Raw genomic sequence first — 18,068 nt, 5'->3', positions numbered from 1 at the left:
TCTGGGGTGCAGCAGGCACTGTCTGGACTCCCCTCCGAAAGCACCCACCCCGCTCCATGTCCTCCTTTCTGTCTGCTCACCACCATGGATTCCCAAACTCCTTCTCAGCAGGAAGTCAGGGAGGCGAGGGGGGCGCCGGTCCCCCCTGCACCCTCTCAGTTCTCACCGGATCGGTCCCCGGCTCGCTGAAGCTGCCTCGTTTCCCCAAGTGGGCTCCAGCTGCCCGTCTTGCTGGTCGTGGGCTCCAGGCAGCCCCGTGGCCTGCCCTCCTCCCCATACTGTCCCCAGGAAGAACAGGCTGCAGCCTTACAATGGGGCCCGTGCCCGCTCCTCTTACCCCCACTCTGCCTACGGGGGACTCAGAGGGTAGAAACATGGCCCAGGCATGGCAGAACCCCTCCCTGCAAGGCAGTACGTAAGGGGCAGGGGCCAGACTGGTCATGGCTGAGAGGGAGCTGTCTGCACACCTAGGTGATGTGGCCTCATCTGCAGGTGAGGCCTTGTACCTGTGGCAGCCAAGGTGGCTCACTCACAGCTTCCATAGACATTTAGGTGACAGAGGGCCCTGGCCACAGGTAAGGTAGGATAGTGTCCTCCCCGAATGCCTCCAAGTCACCATAGAGAAGAGGTGCCAAGAAAATCACTAAGGCCTTTCTACATCCTCCTTCAAACCAGGAATAAAATGTTGGACGTGACAGAGCCCTGTGGCATGCCACTAGAGACCCTTTTAAAAATGTACTCTTTTGATGATAAAAGAAACATGCTTATCATGATAAATTTAGGAAATCCAGTAAAGTGTCAAAAGAAAACAAAAATCCACGACCTACTACCCAGAGACAAGTGCTGTCTGCATTTACTGTTTTCCTCCAGTCCCCTTTGTGAGCATATGTGTACACAAAATTGAGATCACATTACTGTAAACTTATATCCCTTTTTTCAAAAAGCACACAAACCTGACTTTATGCTGTAACCACTTCCCAAAGCCCAAAAACATGCTTTGAAAGCGGGTTTTATCAGCCGTCTAATAATCCACATGTAGACATGTTGTCATTCATTTAACTAGACCCCTATTAGCAGACAGATTGTCTCTAGTTGTCTCCACTTAGAAATGAGGCCATGAGTTTTGTCCTGTTCCTAAAACTGCATCCACAGCTCTGGTAAGTGCTTTGGAAGAGAATCAGAGAAATGAATGACCGGGGGCCAACATGAAGAACGTTTTTAAGGGACATGACAAACTGTTACATTTCCTTCCAGACACGTGCACACATTTCTACTCAAACCAGAAGAGGGTACTGCTTCATTCACCCAAACCGGCAGTAAATCCCTCTTCTTTCTTTACTTTTCTTTTCTTGGCCACCCTGCAGCATATGGAGTTCCCAGGCCAGGAATCAGATCAGAGCTGCAGTTGCAACTTCCGCCACAGCTGTGGCAAGGCCAGATCCTTTAACCCACTGTGCCGGGCCAGGGATTGAAACTGCATCCTTGTGCTGAAGGGTCATCACCATTCCTGATGCCCACAGTGGGAACTCCCTAAATCCCTCTTCTTAATCTTAACATAGCTGATGCTTTTTTTTTTTTTTTTTCTGTCTTTTTAGGGCCACACTTGTGGCATATGGAAGCTCCCAGGCTAGGGGTCTAATTGGAGCTGTAGCTGTCAGCCACGACAATGCCAGATCCAAGCCACATATGTGACCTACACCACAGCTCACGGCAACGCTGGAGCCTTAACCCACTGAGCAAGGCCAGGGATCCAACCTGTGTCCTCATGGATATTAGTCAGGTTTGTTACTGCTGAGCCACCATGGGAACTCCAGGGGATGCTTTAAAAATAGCAAATTGTTTATTTCTTTAATGGTAAAGTTAAATATTTTTTCTTTTTTTGTCATTTGCATTTTTTCTTCAGTTAATTGCTTATGTTCATTGTCAACTCGGTTTTTCTTAGGATTTATAAGTGCTCGTCATATATTAGGACAGCTTTGCTACACTACAAATGTTCCTTCTGATTGTGGTTTGCCTTTTGATTCTGGGTTTTTTTTTTTTTTTTTTTTGACAATTTTATATTTTAAGTAGTCAAATACACCTGTTTTTCCCTTTACAATCCCTTCCACTGTACTTATGCTCAGGAAGCCCTCAACAACCAATATTTTCTTCTCGATCTGGGTGACTCAAATAGCTGAATTTCATGGGCTTATGTTTATCGTCTTATCTATTTAGTTTACTATATGGAGTATATATTTATCACGTTTATTCATAACACTTAATAACCACTCCATTTATATCACATGTTAAGTTATTTATATTTTCAGAACTGTGTATTTTATTCAGTTGATCTGTTAATACATGCAAATAGAGAATGATTTTAATTATTTTTGCTTTACAAGATGGTTGGAGTAAATCCTTTTTATTTGCTTAGCTTTCAAGGCTTTCCCAGCCATTCTTGACTGTTTATGCCGCTAGATGAATCTTAGAACCATTTTATCAAGTTTCCATTTATTAATCTGGGAAAAAATCAACATCTCTACTATACCCAGTCTCCCCATAAGTTTATGTCTTTCCCAACAGTATATGTCTTTTCATTGATTTTTATTTTTTCCTATCATTAACAATGTGCAAATTTCTCCCTATATGTAAGTCTTATATCTGTCTTATTAGGACTAGTCCAAGTATTTAACATCTTGGTTACGATCATAAACAGAACATTTCAAAGTTCCAGTTGTGGCTCAGCGGTAACGAACCCGACTGATATCCATGAGGATGCAGGTTCGATTCCTGGCCTCACTCCATAGGTTAAAGGATCTGGCATTGTTGTGAGCTGCAGTGTAGGTTGCAGACACGGCTGGGATCCTGCGTTGCTGTGGCTGTGGTATGGGCTGGCAGCTGCAGCTCTAATTGGATCCCTAGCCTGGGAACCTCCATGTGCCGTGGTGTGGCCCTAAAAAGCAAAATAAATAAATATATTAATTAATCGATTAAATAAGCAGAACTTTTCTTTCCCTATTATCCCTACGACCAGGACATTGTGGCTTCATACAGCAATGATTGGTATTTGTGTAATGTGTTTATTTGGCCGTGCCAGTAAATGCAGTCATGTCAGTTAAAAAACCTATAAAAGTTTTACAATGAATTCCTTTGGGTTTTCCAGGCACAGAATTATTAGCAAACAATTACAATGTTATCTGCTCTCCTCGCACTGTCCCTGTCAGCCAGACTCAGCCGCTCTCTGTTCCTTCGGCACTCCTTCCTCTCTCCCTGCGCCTGCCTTTGAACTAGACAAACATCCCTGCGCTGCTCCTTTCCTCTTGTACTGCCTCCTGTGGCTGAAAAGTCTCTGCCTCCAGTGACTTGCCCTGACCTCTAAGTATGGACTGCCTGCCCCCTTTCCCCCTGAGCCCTCAGTTGTAACTGTTTCCTTGTCTATAACTCTGCTCTAGAAGCAGCCCCTGAGGTCAGGGACCACGGCAGTGATACGGCACACAGAAGCCCTCAAAGAGCATTTGTTAAATGACAGGCTTTGTCATTGGCAAGTGGATGTGATGCATTATATGAACAGACTTCCTGCTATTATGCAATCATTGCATTCCTGGAATCAACCCTATTTTATCATGGCGGGAGTTTCTCTTTATGCATTATCAAATTAAATGCTTAAAGCCTCAGGATTTTTTTACATCTATGTTTAGAAGTAAAACAGGTCTGTACTTTGTCTTAGCTACCTTTGACAGCTTTGAGTGTAGCAATTATATAGGCTGTAAAGATAAAGTGGGTGGGTTTCAGAATATTGTATGTGTATACATTCTGAAACAGTTTTTATGGTATTGTATTATCTTTGTTTAATATTCCTTGGAAAAGAAGAAGAATGCATTGATTGGCAAAAATAAATGATCTGACTCTCTGTATAGAGGTGATTTTAAGATAATTTTGAAAACAGTGAAGAACTGGAGTTCCTACCATAGCGATGAGGCTTATTGTGGTATTTTCTACATGTTTTTGGAGTCAGCTTTGAAATATTCACATTTCCCCAGGAAATTCCTTTTTTTCCTTCTTTTTTGGCTGTCCTGTGGCATATGCAGTTCCTAGGCTAGGGATCACATCTGACCTACACCATAGCTGTGGCAATGAGGCATCCTTAACCCAGTTTTCCCTGGCCAAGGATCGAACCTGCATCCCAGAGCTGCAGAGATGCAGCCGATTCTGTTGCTCTGCAGTGGGAACTCCTCCCCAGGAAATTCTTGATTTCTCGAGATCACCAGGTCCCCAACCCAGAGATCCTCGAGGCCTCACCTTCAGCTTTTCTACCTGCCTGAGACACTTTAAGAAAAGAAGAAAAAAAACGCTTTAGGTGGGGACAGTTTAGCATAAAGCCTGCCAGGGAGTTGTTAAAATAAGCAGTAGCTAACAATTTTAAAAAGCAGTTAAAAATTTCTGGAGTTCCCATCATGGTTCAGTGGTTAACAAACCCGACTTGTATCCATGAGGACATGGGTTCCATCCCTGGGTGGATTAAGTGGGTTAAGGATCCAGCGCTGCCATGAACTGTGGTCACAGATGCAGCTCGGATCACCAGTTGCTGTGGCTGTGGTGCAGGCCGGCAGCTGTAGCTCGATATGACCCTCCATACGCCTCTGATGTGGCCCTAAAAAGACCATTCTAAAGACCAATTCTAAATTTTTCTTTTTAGTACCCAGACCACTTGGTGGCTCTCTTCCCCTTTCTACCCGCATAGCCTGAAGCTTCTCATTTTCCGTCTCCAGGGGTAAAAAATGGGGAGGGGGTGGATATCACTGTGTCTCTCCATCATACTAATGGCCTGAAAATTCCTTAGACACCGAAGGATGCTGATGAGGGGCCTCAGCCAGGAATGCAGGGACTGGAAGGACTCAGGCTGGGAGGAGATGAGAACATGATGACGGCTGGTCCATCGGGGATGGGGAAAGTCCCACGGACATTCCAAAGCCCCTGCCTGCGACTGGAGGCTGGAACTGGACCCCTGGCCCAGCTGCCCCAGCCTCCCTTGGGCCTGCATGCCTGGACTACACAGCCACAAACCTGCATCCAGGGCTTGGGGGGCCTCTCACAGCCTGCTCACTCACAGACGGTGGTGTGCATGCCTGTCTCTGCACGCCTGTCTTCCATTGACCAGCCCTGGCAAGCAGGGTGCAGGGATGGGGGAAGGCCCAGGCGGAGAGCTCCCAAGAGCCGCCAAGGACACCAACGGCCCCCAAAGCTTTCTCTTTTGTCGGATAAGCAGCCTGCTGTGGGTCGCATTTTATACTCTCTTTCTAAGCTTTCAGTTTGTGATTCTTTTACTTTTTTCCAGAGTAAACAGAGCACATTTTATACTCTCTAATCTTTTAGTTTGTGCTGCTGCTTCTACTTTTTTTCCAGACTAAACATAAGCCAGAAATTTTCCAAAATTCTCTTCTCGATTGATACTATTGTTTCTATTTTCTAATTTACTGATTTTTGCTTTTTCTGAACTATTTCCTTATTTTTGCTTTCCTTAGGTTTTTACTTTTGGCTGGTTGTGGACATCTGTTCTAACTTATTGAGCTGAATACAGAGTTAACTTGCTTTCATTCACACCATGTGATCTTGGAAGGCACCTGTGAATTTGCCTCCGATTATAGCTTTGGCCACCCCTTAGGTTTTGATCTGTAGTTCCTCTTTTTCCTCCGATTTCCCATTAGTCTGCAATTAAGGTTCTAATAGTCTTCTTCCTAGGAGTTTTTTGTTTTTTTTTTAATTTTCAAAGAGGATGGAAATCCTGTGAAATTGGATTGTTATGATCATTATACAACTACAGATGTGATAAATTCATTTGAGTAATAAAAAAAATTTTTCAAAGAGATTGCATTTATCCTTTTTTATGTATATCCCTTCCCTCCACCTAGTTTTAGAGCACTGAGTCAGAGAATAGCCCGGTTTTTGTAGATAAAATTCACTGACACTTTCTTATGACCTAAAGTTCTTTTGTAATTTTAAGTGTTCTATGATTCTCATAAAGAAGTTACATCTTTTCCTAAGGCAAGGGGAAAGATGATGTAGCTACTAATTTAACTTTATCCATTATATTATTTGAAACTCCTATGCCTTTTAAAATGTAATCTGTTAAAGGTCTTGAAAAGGGTATGAAAAACTCCTGCAGTTAGGTTTTTGCAAATTTTTCCCTTGTTCTGACAGTCTGCTTTGGTATATTTTCTGTTCTCCATGGGGTGCACAAAGGACCATGACTGCTCTTCTCACTGTGGTTGCTGCCATCACTTTCGAACAACAGAGTTGCCAGAGTAAGAAGAGTGAGCTCAAGGTCCACTGTTCCTGGAACAGCCACAGAGTCCCTCACCATCATTTCTGTACTACAGGCCTTGTATGCTGTGTACATTTCAATTTTATTTTGTGAGACTGTGATTCTCTGTGAGTAGAGGAGTTAACCCTTTGCAAAGTACTATGCCTGATGTGCCTCATCTAATTATGACTTAACTTTCTTCACTCTGAGTGAGGTCAGACCATGGCCTCTAGAATTTGGCTGCCAGGGTGAGAAGCTGGACTCCTAAGGAGCCAAATGCCACTGGCCACTCACTCATCACACCACTGAACTACCTTAAGCCTTAGTGTTCTTATCAGTGAAGTGGGACCGTCACAGTGCCACCTCCACATGCGCCCTTGGATTAATAGGTACAAAGTGCTCCCAGGCTGCCTGGCCCAGGCACTTGCTTAGTCCACACTGGCTGGCACCGTGGGGCTCCTTCCTTTCTCACCAGAAATCCTTTCAGGAACCCTTTTATTTTTCCATCTCAGGTCATTGTGTATGGGGGCTTTCTACCCTGCTGCATGGACCTGTGTGTGCTGCTAGGAAAAAGGGGTTCCAAGTCTGACAGCAAAGGGAGGTAAGAAGGGCCAGACTGCACAGTTAGAACAGCAGCTATGTGGCATGAGAAGAGAAGGATACAGGTTGAAGATGTGGGCAGGAGTCAAAGTGAGGGGTGTATTGACCTTCTGTTTCGGATGCTTTGATATCCGGGGCCTTGCTGACCCTGGAGGAACTGCCCCTCCCACGGTCAGCCAATTTCACGAGACAGTAAACAACTCCTTCTGGAGCATGCTGTTCCAATGCAAGCCTACCAACTCAGAGTCCACACCCGCAACCATCTCCCTCATTGGGCTTTCACACTCCAGCCCACTATCCCCTGTGCAAATTACTCAGGGCCAGGTACCTGACAACCAGGGGCAGCCCTGATGCCCCCGAGTCCACTGAAAATATTCAGGCTAGCCAATCCTAAGCCTGCTTACCCCTGCCTGACCTGGTCCTTCTTGCTGAAACCACAACAAAGGTGCTTGCCCACAGTTTTTCTCCCCTTCCCCTAGGCCTCTGACCAAGCCTGGTGCTTCCCTGTGTGGCCCTGCATAGCCAGCATCTGTACGTAATAAACCATCTTTTCCAGGGCTGTCACCTCCTGATCTGTTGGCCTCACCACACCAAAAACTAAATGTTAAAAATGGGGTGAGGTTAAAAGGAGAGGGGGGGTGGCTCCCAAGGTCCTCGTTTCTTATAAGAACCACAGAGTGGCCAGGGAAAGGCTGGGTGATTTCAGCCAACATAAAGGTTTTTCAATGAGGCCTCTGTTTTGTTGGAGCGCCCCATTCATCCCGCAGAGAGTGGGGGCTCTGTCATATCTGGAAGCCACCAGCCCACAGTGCCCACTCACCTTCCCGTAACTCAGCAGGATTATCCGCACCAGGACGACATTGATGTGGGCCCCCAGGGACTCGTCATGATAAATCTCATTGACCTGAAAGACAATCAGGGACATGTCAGCAGAAACCACAGGCCCAAGGACCAGCCCTGGCTTTGCAAATGACAACCAGACCCCAGCCTAGAAAGCTGGGGCCCATGCCCACTCCTTCCCACACTTTACACCCAGGCACCACCATCAACTCTGAATCCAATCCTTCCCTTCCCTCTGCTCTGCCTGCCTGCCTTACAGCCACCAGCCCCGACCTGGATAATAGCCCCCTCTCCCCAGCACAGCACTCCCCGCCCCCCGCCCCCAGCACAGGGATTCTCCTCCTGGAGCCTACACTGGAATGGAGATACTGACCCCTCTAAATGCTCTAGCTTCTGACTGCACATGGCTTTTCCTTCAAGGGTGAACATAGGCCACAAACCCAGGGGCGGGAACAGTGCCAGGACCATCACTGGCAGAAATCATTCCATAGTTGCTGCTGGTAGTTGTGAGATAATAGCTACACTCACCACAATCTGGAGAAGGGGATCATTTTAGATCCACCACCAGATCTAATCTTCAGTGTGTTAATTAAGAACAGGTAATACTGTATCAAAAAGATGCTTTCTGTGTTCTGTTCTGATAACTGCAGTTCATGTACCTGGCTTCCTTCTTATTTTTGGCCACTCCTAGGCATGTGGAAGTTCCCCTGGCAGGGATGAAAACAACCCCCTTGCTGTCACCCACATTGTTCATGCACATGTATTTTCTGACCAAACTCCATTCCTCTGGAGGCCCCACCTCATGGTCACTTCCTCCAGCAGGGCCCCCAGATCTGGGCTGCTTCCCAGTGAGCACCGGGGTTGGTTACTTCCCCAGCTCTCTGCGTCTCCAATGGGGTTGTGAGCTGCACAATCACATGTATTTCCCCTGTGTGCCCCTGAGCCCAGGAGCACTCAGCAGATTCTCAGAACCAACCTACTCATACCATCACTCAGGGGAGAGGCAGGAACTGGCCGTGCACTCCCCCGCCACCCCCGCCCCGGCCTGGTGCAGACCAAGCCCAGAGGCTGCTGACCCACCTTTTGGGAAGGCAGACCCCTCCATGTGTGCCTCCAAGAGCCCACTCTGTCATCTCAGGCCAGAGCCATATCCCCTTTGAACCCAAATTTTAGCATCTCTATCTGAGCAATGGTAATGGCTACCTATAAACAGTAAGAAGACCCTTTGGGAAATCTGAGAGTTAGCGAGGAAAATCAATTCATGATGGATAGATCAGGCAGACATGCAGGGCATGCTAGACAAGGAGTCTGGTGGTCATTGTCACACACGCTGTGTGTCGAGATGGCACAAATGGGAGGGCAGGAGTTCCTGTTGTGGCTCAGTGGAAAGGAACCTGATTAGTATCCATGAGGATTCAGATTTGATCCCTGGCCTTGCTCAGTGGGTTGGGGATCCGGCATTGCTGTGCGCTGTGGTATAGGTTGCAGACACAGCTTGGATCCCGCATTGCTACGGCCAGCAGCTGTAGCTCCGATTTGACCTCCAGCCTGAGAACTTCCATATACACCTGTGGCCCTAAAAAGCAAAAAACAAAACAAAGCAAAACAAAAAACAACAACAAATGGGAGGACAGAATTCATGTGCACGGCGGGGTCAAGGGAGACCACCAGCCAGCCCTGTGTGCGGCCCTGCCCAGTAGCCTCCTGCCTATAAATCTATTTTTCAATTATTATTTGTTTCTCCACCCCAATCTGGCTTTTCTGCAGGGAAGGGACAACTGATAGGCCCACAGGATGGTCACTGTGACTCGGTACATGAGTCTGGAGAGGATGGACCTGGGGTCCTGAGGGCCACCTGCCAGACAAGGTGACACCTGCAATGACAGGGTGGAGCCCAGGGAGTCTGCTAACTCACCCACGCCAGACCTTCCCTTCCGGCAAAACAAGGGTGAGAGTCCCCATGTCACAAAGCTTTGTGAAGACTAGACTCCCACACATGAGCAATGGAATGACATTGGCAAAAAGAGTAAAACTGTGTTTGCCACTGCCGGTAAGTCTTATCGACTGGCAGCCCAGGTCATGGTGGCAGGGTGCACACTCCCTAAACACTGCCCAGCTCTGAGGGTCAAACTAGATTTTTTTTTTTCTTTTTAGGGCCACACCCGCAGTATAGAGAGGTTCCCAGGCTAGGGGTCAAATCTAAGCTACAGCTGCCGGCCTACACCAGATCCAAGCCGTGTCTGCGACCCATAACACAGCTCACGGCAACGCTGGATCCTTAATCCACTGATCGAGGCCAGGGATCGAACCCGCCACCTCATGGTTCCTAGTTGGATTCTTTTCCACTGTGCCACGACGGGAACTCCCAAACTATATTTTTTAGTCCACAGTGAGATAGTACGCTTAAAAGCCAGTTTTTCTTGAGAAAGGGTTTCTTCAAACTCACAGATTTCAAAATCAAATTTACAGTCACCAAAGAGGAAATCGTCAGGGGGTGGGGGGAGGGTAAATCAGGGGGATGGGATTAACATGTACACACTACTGTATATAAAATAGATAACTGACAAGAACCTACTGCATAGCACTGGGAAATCTACTCAGTACTGTGTAGTAACCTACACGGGAAAAAAGAATGGACATATGTATATGTGTAACTGATTCACTTTGCTTTACACCTGAGACTAACACAACATTGCAAGTCAACTCTACCCCAATAACTTTTTTTTTTTTTTTTTGGCTTTTTAGGGCTGCACCTGTGGCCTATGGAGGCTCCCAGGCTGGAGGTCGAATCAGAGCTACAGCAGCCAGCCTACACCACAGCCACAGCAATTCTGGATCTGTGACGCATCTGCAACCTACAGCACAGCTCACGGCAACGCTGAATCCCCAACCCTCTGAGCAAGGCCAGAGATCGAATCCACATCATCATGGATACTAGTCGGATTTGTTTTCCACTGTGCCATAACGGGAACTCCTCCAATAATTTTTTTAAAAGAGAAAGTTTTTTTTTTTTTAATCTTCAGAATATCGCTTAATCTTCTGCCTTTGACTCCTGATTTGAGACAGGAGGTGGTCAGGACCCGAGAATTCCACTTCTCCATGCTGAGCCCTGAGGGGCAGGGACCCACTTCCTGCTGGGGGGGAGAAAGTGGGGGGCTAGGCAGCCAGAGCTGGGGTGTCAGGCCGCTGAGCGAGGCTGGGTTAGGGAGGCTCTGCCGTGACAGCTGCCCATCGGCTCCCATCAGCGGGGCTGGGCTGGGCCCTGGCCTTGGAGACCAGCTGGGCCTCCGGGGCTGCTGCAAGCTAGATGGGGCACGTCCCAGGCAGGCCCAGCAGACAGCCAGCAAGGCCAGGCCTGCCCCCCGCCAGTAGCCTTCCACTGCAGTCCATCTTTCATGGTTCCTCCTAAAGCCTCCACCCTTCCACATGGGGACACAGCTCCACAGTCAGCTCCCCTTGGGGGGTTTTGAGCTGGGTGTGCCCCTTACCTCTTCCCATGGCCCAGGGACCCCTTGGTGGCTGCTGAAACTTCCAGGTGACCCACAACCTGGAATCCCACTCACCAGTCCTCCTGGTGGCCTCTCCTGAGGCCCAGCACCTGCCGCCCCCTCCCACTGGGTGGGATCAGCTGGCCTAGGCTGTCCTCCTGCTCACTGGGGTGGTGTGGCAGAGCCCCCACACTTGCCAACAGGGTCCCCTCTGGTGTTGGGCTCCTATTCCCCACCTTGCAACTCAGCAGGAATAGAAAGGGGCGGGATGCAGGACTTGTGGGGTGTGGGGGTCGGGGGCTGTGCTGAGGAGGGGGCCTTCACGGCCCTTTCCCTCCACTGGTTACCCATCCCCAGGGCCATGCTAGCTTTGCAGCCCCCCTCTCCCCACAAGCGCAGCTGCATCCCACTCCCCATAAGATATCACCAGCAAGACCTGAAGCTGGCCAGGCCCACAGGGCAGGGAGACCCCTGGCAATAAGTAAGATGCCCAGTGACACCCTTGCCTCCATAATAGGGACACAGCTACAACATCTATGCCAAGCAGGGAGCTATCATACTTGGCACAAAGAGCTGCAAAGAAATAAGGCAGCTTCCAGACATCTCCTCCCCCTCCCCACTTCCCGATGCCCATCCCATCTCCTGGACAAGCCGACAGGAAGCAGGGACTCCCAAAACCTTCCTTCATCCCTCATGTCCCGCCCAAACCCCCTCCCCCACGCACCATTCTTCACCATGGTTGCCACTCAGAAAAGATCTGACTTCCTCCTTCTTCTGCCTGAAACCCAGTGCCGCCAGAAACAGGGCCAGCCCTTGGCCTGGCATGTGGGGCCCTCTCTCTGCTGGCCCTGGCTGGCTTCACTGCTTCAGCTACTTTCCTCCAGGAACCCTCGCTCCTGACAGCTCTACCTTCTCTGAAGCCCAGCTGTCTTCTTGGGCTACTTGTGCAACAGCTCATACCTGGAATTCCCTTTCCAGCCCCTGCATTCTTGAAATACCCAAAGAGCATTTGAAAAGAGCAATCAATGAGCTTCAAAGGAGGAGGGCAGTTACCACCCTGCTTATCCTCCTGCAACCCCCACCACCCCGCCAAGGGCCTTCTCACTGCAACTGCAATAAAATCAAGGCCCCCGCCACCTCTTCTCAGGTTGCCCTTACCTTGCTCATCACGGTCCAGCTGTGGCCTCTGCACACCTTGGCGGGGAGCCCGTCTCTACCTTGGGGCCTTTGCACTTGCTGTGCCCTTCGGTTTATTCTCTTCCCGCAGCACAACTGCCCCTACACAGAGGAAGCTTCTAGCTGCTCCCAGACTGGACTAAGCATTTGGTATGGGAAGCTCCCCTCCTCCTTGTTCACTGCTGTGTCCTCTGCAGTGTCGAACACATAGTAGGTGCTCAAACACATGGTAGGTGCTCAGGAAAGCATGTCGAATGCATGAATGAGCGAATAACTTTGGAGAATGTGGAACAAGAGGAAATGGGCAAAATGTGTGACGGCAGCACGACCCAGGATGCCCTGTAGTGACCCAAGCCCCAGCTAAGTGCCTCTCCACCCCCACCCACCCTCTAGAGGCCTGTGTGCTGGGGAGAAGCTGCTCACCTCTGCCCAGACCGCAGGGGGAAGGGAAGCGGGGACAGCGTCCTTGAGCCTTGTCTCAGAAATTGATCCTGGAATCTTTAGAGCTTGGGAGAAAATGTTCAAAGCCGCAGCCCTTCTCTGTGCAGAGAGGCCAAGGGCTCTCCTGTTTGGGGAAATACATTGCAATGCACCTTTTGCTTATGCAAAGATGCAGCCAAGTTTCTGTTCTGGAATAGACAATAAGGAAGGGCACGGGCTCTGCATGATAATGTAAAAGTTTGCCTTCTTTGTGGCAGAGTTCCACCCTGGGCGACCAGGGAGCCCTGGCAGGTGGCCTGAGGCTGTTGGGCAGAGGTGACCTTCTCCTCTGCCAGGGCGGAGGGATGGGTCAGGGAGGAGGAGACTGGCCTAGGAGGCAGAGCTCCTATTGGGGCAGGCAGGGGCAGAGCTGCTGTTTGGGTTTCTACCCTTCAGGTCCAACCTCTTTCTCTGGGCCAAGTTCCTAAGATGGAGCCCACGCTGCACCTGGCACCCTGCGGGGATGGCGGTGGCATGGAGCAGGGGGGAGCATGCCTGGAGGAATCTGTTGTGAGGCTTCGGGTGGCTGGTGCACAGCCTGCCTTGTGGCTTCTCTGGGGACCCCTGAGATAACTGGAAAGAAGGCTGGTGTCTCTGAGCCCCCAGGAGGAGGCTTGGACACTGTCGGGGAGGTGGAGGCGGAGAGAATACTGCGGAAGCTGGGGCAGAGTCTGCCAGCTTCCAGGGAGGGGTATCATCAACCATGTGCATCTCATGACACAGACACGGGCCTGCAAAAGCCGGGTCTCATCGTGCGAACAAACATTCCCTCTCCAGATCTTCTTCACCGCTCGTTTCTCAGCAAACGCTTCGTAGGCAAAGCAAGAACAAATACAACACTAGCCTCTGCTCAAAATATCAAACTGTCATGAAATGCAAATGGGCAGGACAGGAATTACTAAAATCGGATTGTGCACAAAAATTGGAGGCGGGGTGTTGCCTTCGGGGCTCAGCGATAACAAACCTGACTGGTAGCCATGAGGACGGCGGGTTCGATCTCTGGCCTCGCTCAGTGGGTTAAGGAGCCGGCCTTTCCATGAGCTGTGGTGTAGGTCGCAGATATGGCTCAGATCCTGTTGTGCTGTGGCTGTGGTGCCAGTCAGCTCTGATTAGACCCCTTGCCTGGGAACCTCCATATGCTGCAGATGTGGCCCTAAAAGACAAAAAAAAAAAAAAAAAAAAAGTGAGGTGGATAGAGCCCCTCCCTCAGCACCTAGTCCAAGGATACAGTCCCTGGGACTCCCACCTGGACTCCACCCACCTGCACTCCAGGAGAGTGAAAGCAGTCAGTCTCCAATCCTGCACCAGGCCACACTCTGATGGGCCTGGGCACATTTCTGTAGGTCCCCAGGGTGGGGATGGGCTCTTCTATCCCCAGGCAAGTCCAAAACCTAGTGGAGGCTCCATAAATGTTTATTGTGCTAATGAAGAGGCAAAGCTGCCTTAAACAATTGCCCGCTAATTACCTCCAAGACGCTGTCCCTGCCACTTTGTCAGGTTGCATGGCTTCTGCCCTGTGACTTGGGCTTGGTCCTCTGCCTGTTTGAGCCTCAGTTTCCTCATCTGTGAAACGGAGGCCATACTGGTTCTAGTGGGGCCCTCAGGATGTTGCCAAAGACCAACCTCAACACTATATTTAGAACATCCAGCAAAATGCCAGGGACACAGCACAGACTCAGTACAGCTGTCATCAAATACCCTGAGTCCTTTCTCTGGGCCGGCCCTCCTTCTGGGCCACCAGAAAGGGCCTGCCTGGACTGCAGTGCATGACCGGGCTGTTTTCCAGAGTTCATGCTGGGTCTCAACAGGCATCCCTGTGTGACCCAGACCTGGGCTTCTTCCTGCCAGCCCTGCCCCCAGGGAACCAATGGCCATACCACCACTCGGGGCCCGAACTTCCCACTCACCACCCGACAACTCATCATAAAGGGATAATGCCACAGGACAGGGAAGGACAGACTCTGCTGAGGTTGCAGGACACAGAAGGACTCAGCTGAGGCCACTGGCCAGGGCCCAGTATCCACCCAAGGCCAGTTTGGAGGCCACTGTCAGGAAGGAGCAGAGAGAAGGCAGGGATCCTGATTCTTCTTGGCAGCAGTCCCAGCCCTGGAGAGCCCTGGGATGTCACGGCCTCCCTGTGCTCCCCCGAGCATCTTGGGGCTCCCTAACCAGAGCCCTGGGGCCCTGGCATGGTCTCTGCCAGAGGAAGCACTTTAGGGAGGTCCCTTGTGGTGACTCCTTGAGGCATCCTCACCGCCCCCACCCTCCTCCTCCCCTTCCCTTCCTACACCCCCTGCCCAGCACATCATCTGAAAGCAAGGATCTTTCATTCTTCCTATAATTTGTATTCTTCTGCTTCCTATCACCATCTGACCCAAGGGAAGAAAGAGGGAAAATGCCACCGTGGGGAGGGGGTGGGCCACGGCGCCCGGGAGGTCCCTGGGGAGGGGAATGGGGGATGAGCAAGTGCCCTGGTGGACAACGGAGGTTGGGGGAGGTGGCTGAGAAAGGCTAGAAGTTGGACCCAGGGGTTATGTCCTCCCAACCCAGCCACTGCTCCCCACACACTTTTGGAGTCACACAGATAAGTCCTGAGGTCTATAGGCCCTGCACCCTACCTGGACCCTAAGATGAGGCCACATGGCAAGAGCAGAGTCGCCTCCCAAGGTGGCGCCACCGGGAGGTGAAAGACAACAGAAGGTATCACTTGTGTGAGTGAACTGGCCTGAGTAGCGGCCTGGCTCCCACAGCCCCTGAGGGGTGTGGGGGCTCCAGAAACTCCCGTCTATGCTGGTTGGGGTGGGAGGTAGCTGGCAGTTGGTCTGGGAGAGACTTCAGGGTGGACAGGTCATTACAGCACCAGACCCAGACTGGGTGGGGCTCAGCCACCTGAGCAGCCCAGGTCAAGGGCCTGGGGCCAAATCCAACACCCCCTCCCCCAGTAAAAATGGCAAGGACTCAGGCCAGCCCCCCATCGCCACTTGGGGGTCCCCCATGTAATAAGGAAAAAGGGAGGGACCTTGTCCATCGGGCACTGACACAGAAGAGACCGAGGAAACCTTGACCCTTCGCGCTGTCACCTGGGCCTTTGGCACAGGCAGGGGGCTTGCCAGGAATTCCGAGCTCCCAGCAAAATTCAGAAGCTCCAGTGCAACCCTCCTTGCGGCGGCATTGCAGCTCACAGCCAGAGCTGTCTGCTGCCAACCTGTCCCTCCTCGAAAGTGAAATCCCCCAGCCCGATTCCTAACATCCAGAATGGAAGGAGCTTCCTCAAACACGGTAGGAAACGTGCTGTCCTTTAGGCAGCATGTGGCTTCTCGCACCGCGAGAATCTACTTGAATCGCTGTGGTCTGGGACCAGCCTCTGTCCCTAGGCAGAGCAGTGGGTTAACCACCTGCATCCAGGCTGGGAATGGGCGCCTCCAAATGTGTGTTGAGCAGGAAGACCAATGGGCAGCTGAGAATTTGGATGAATGCACTGTGCTCCACAGGGAGCCCAGAACCAAAGGTGGAGGGGCCGAGCTCTTGGAGGTGCAAGTACCTGCCCCAGGTCAGAAGGGCCACAGGAGCCCCCAGGCCCACCTGGTTGTCAGGGTCAGGAGGGGAGGGCGTAAGAGTGCCCCACGCCCACACCTGACTGCCTCCCGCTCACTCTACAATGCACGTTGGACTTGCCCATGGAGCTTGCTAAGCGAACCTGGATGCGGCTCTTCTCCAGGCCGTTCCCTCTGCTGCACCACCATAGCCTCAGGTCCCCTCGTTTGTTTGTTAGATTGTTAACTGCCGCCTCCCCCCACCTGGACCTGTGCCCCTGAGAACTGGGGGCTCTTCTGCAGCCTGAGCTGTTGCATCCTCAATGCCTAGAGCCCGCCTGGCTTTCAGAGCTTCGGGATCAATCCCAGCTCCTCCCTCCTGTCCAAACCCCTCCCTCCGAGGCCTCCCTGCCCTGCCCCCCCCCCCCCCGCTGTGTCTGCCCCCCTCTACACCTGCCTCCTATACTGGGGACTTGCCCAAGGTCTGCGCAGAATGGCACCCTCCTCAGCTTTCCACGCCAGCTTGTGGAAATGCCAACTTGTGATCCAAACCAGCTCAAGGCTCACCTTGACTATGACCTCCCCAGCCAGGCAGCAGGTGCTGGCTGTGCCTCGGGGCTGCCAAGGCCCTTGTCCTTCCTGCTGGGCTAAGGCAAAAGAATGTGTCCTCAAGAGAGCCAAGCTCCTCAAAGACAAGAGCTGGGCTGGTGTGGCCGATGCCATGGATGAAGGACCTGTGGCTGTGCCTTGATGATCAGCCCGGACCTTCCCAGACCTGTGTCGGGTGCCTCATTTTACCTCCCACACCCTGCAAGGGAGCGTAACTATCCTCTCACTTGTGGGGAAACAGAAGTTCAGAGAAACTGAGAAACTGATCCATGTGAGCATGAGTGAGAACCGGGGCAAAGGCTTTGGAGAGGAGTTTGACAAATCTGCTGAAATGAAAACCGCGCATCCTATAACCTGGTGATTCAAACCTCCAGCAGTTGTGGTGGAGGAAAACAGCCTTGGGCACCAGGAAGACGGGACAAGAACACTTATTCTGCTGGAACTTCTTTTCGATGGACAAATAGAGCCATTTTTTTTCTAGTCATGCCCAAAAGTTCTCGGGCCAGGAGAACCGGAGCACAGAAAATGACAACGTTGATGCCTTAACTGCCAGGCCACCTGGGAATGTTTTATTCATTCACAAGACATTTTCCTGAGCACCTACTATGTGCTTGGCTTTTTGCCAGGTGCCGAACACTCAAAACCTGATAAGCAGACCCTGTGTATCTAACTTTAAATTTGTGGCTCCTTTGTGTGAACCACTAACCCTTCTGAGACATGCTGCTAAGGGACCCCCAGGCAAGGAAGGGGGACCCCAGGGTCTTGGGCTACAACTCCCACTGCATAGGACCTGTCTGGGAGTGTGGAGTGACAGCCAGACAGGGAGCCGCACTCTGCTGTTCTGGCTCAGCTGTCACCTCCTTGTTGGAACTTGCAGGAGACAAACTCTGCAGATGTCTGGAGCTGTCACCAAGGAGGGACACTGCCTGGCCCTCCTTGTCCATGGAAATGCTCACTCCTGCTTTGACAACCTCCAGCTCCCTGGGGAGGCCAAGGACAGGCTGCTCATCAGCTGTCAGGAGGGCGCAGAGGGAGAGTCCGGGGGTGGCAGGGTAGGTAGCG

At 51.0% G+C, this 18,068-nt stretch overlaps 1 protein-coding gene across 1 annotated transcript in view; it reads right to left on the bottom strand.

The window, feature by feature from the left end:
- The window catches only part of ADAMTS2 (ADAM metallopeptidase with thrombospondin type 1 motif 2), a 220,727-nt gene that overhangs the window by 46,745 nt on the left and 155,914 nt on the right, over positions 1 to 18,068 (bottom strand). Inside the window, exon 5 of the mRNA XM_047777905.1 lies at positions 7,701 to 7,784. Within this exon, the coding sequence (XP_047633861.1) occupies positions 7,701 to 7,784 (84 nt within the window). The remainder of the gene's footprint in view (positions 1 to 7,700; positions 7,785 to 18,068) is intronic.

Source organism: Phacochoerus africanus, chromosome 4 (genome assembly GCF_016906955.1).
Source record: "Phacochoerus africanus isolate WHEZ1 chromosome 4, ROS_Pafr_v1, whole genome shotgun sequence".
Taxonomy (NCBI): Eukaryota; Metazoa; Chordata; class Mammalia; order Artiodactyla; family Suidae; genus Phacochoerus; species Phacochoerus africanus.
This window is presented reverse-complemented; position numbering and strand designations above follow the sequence as displayed.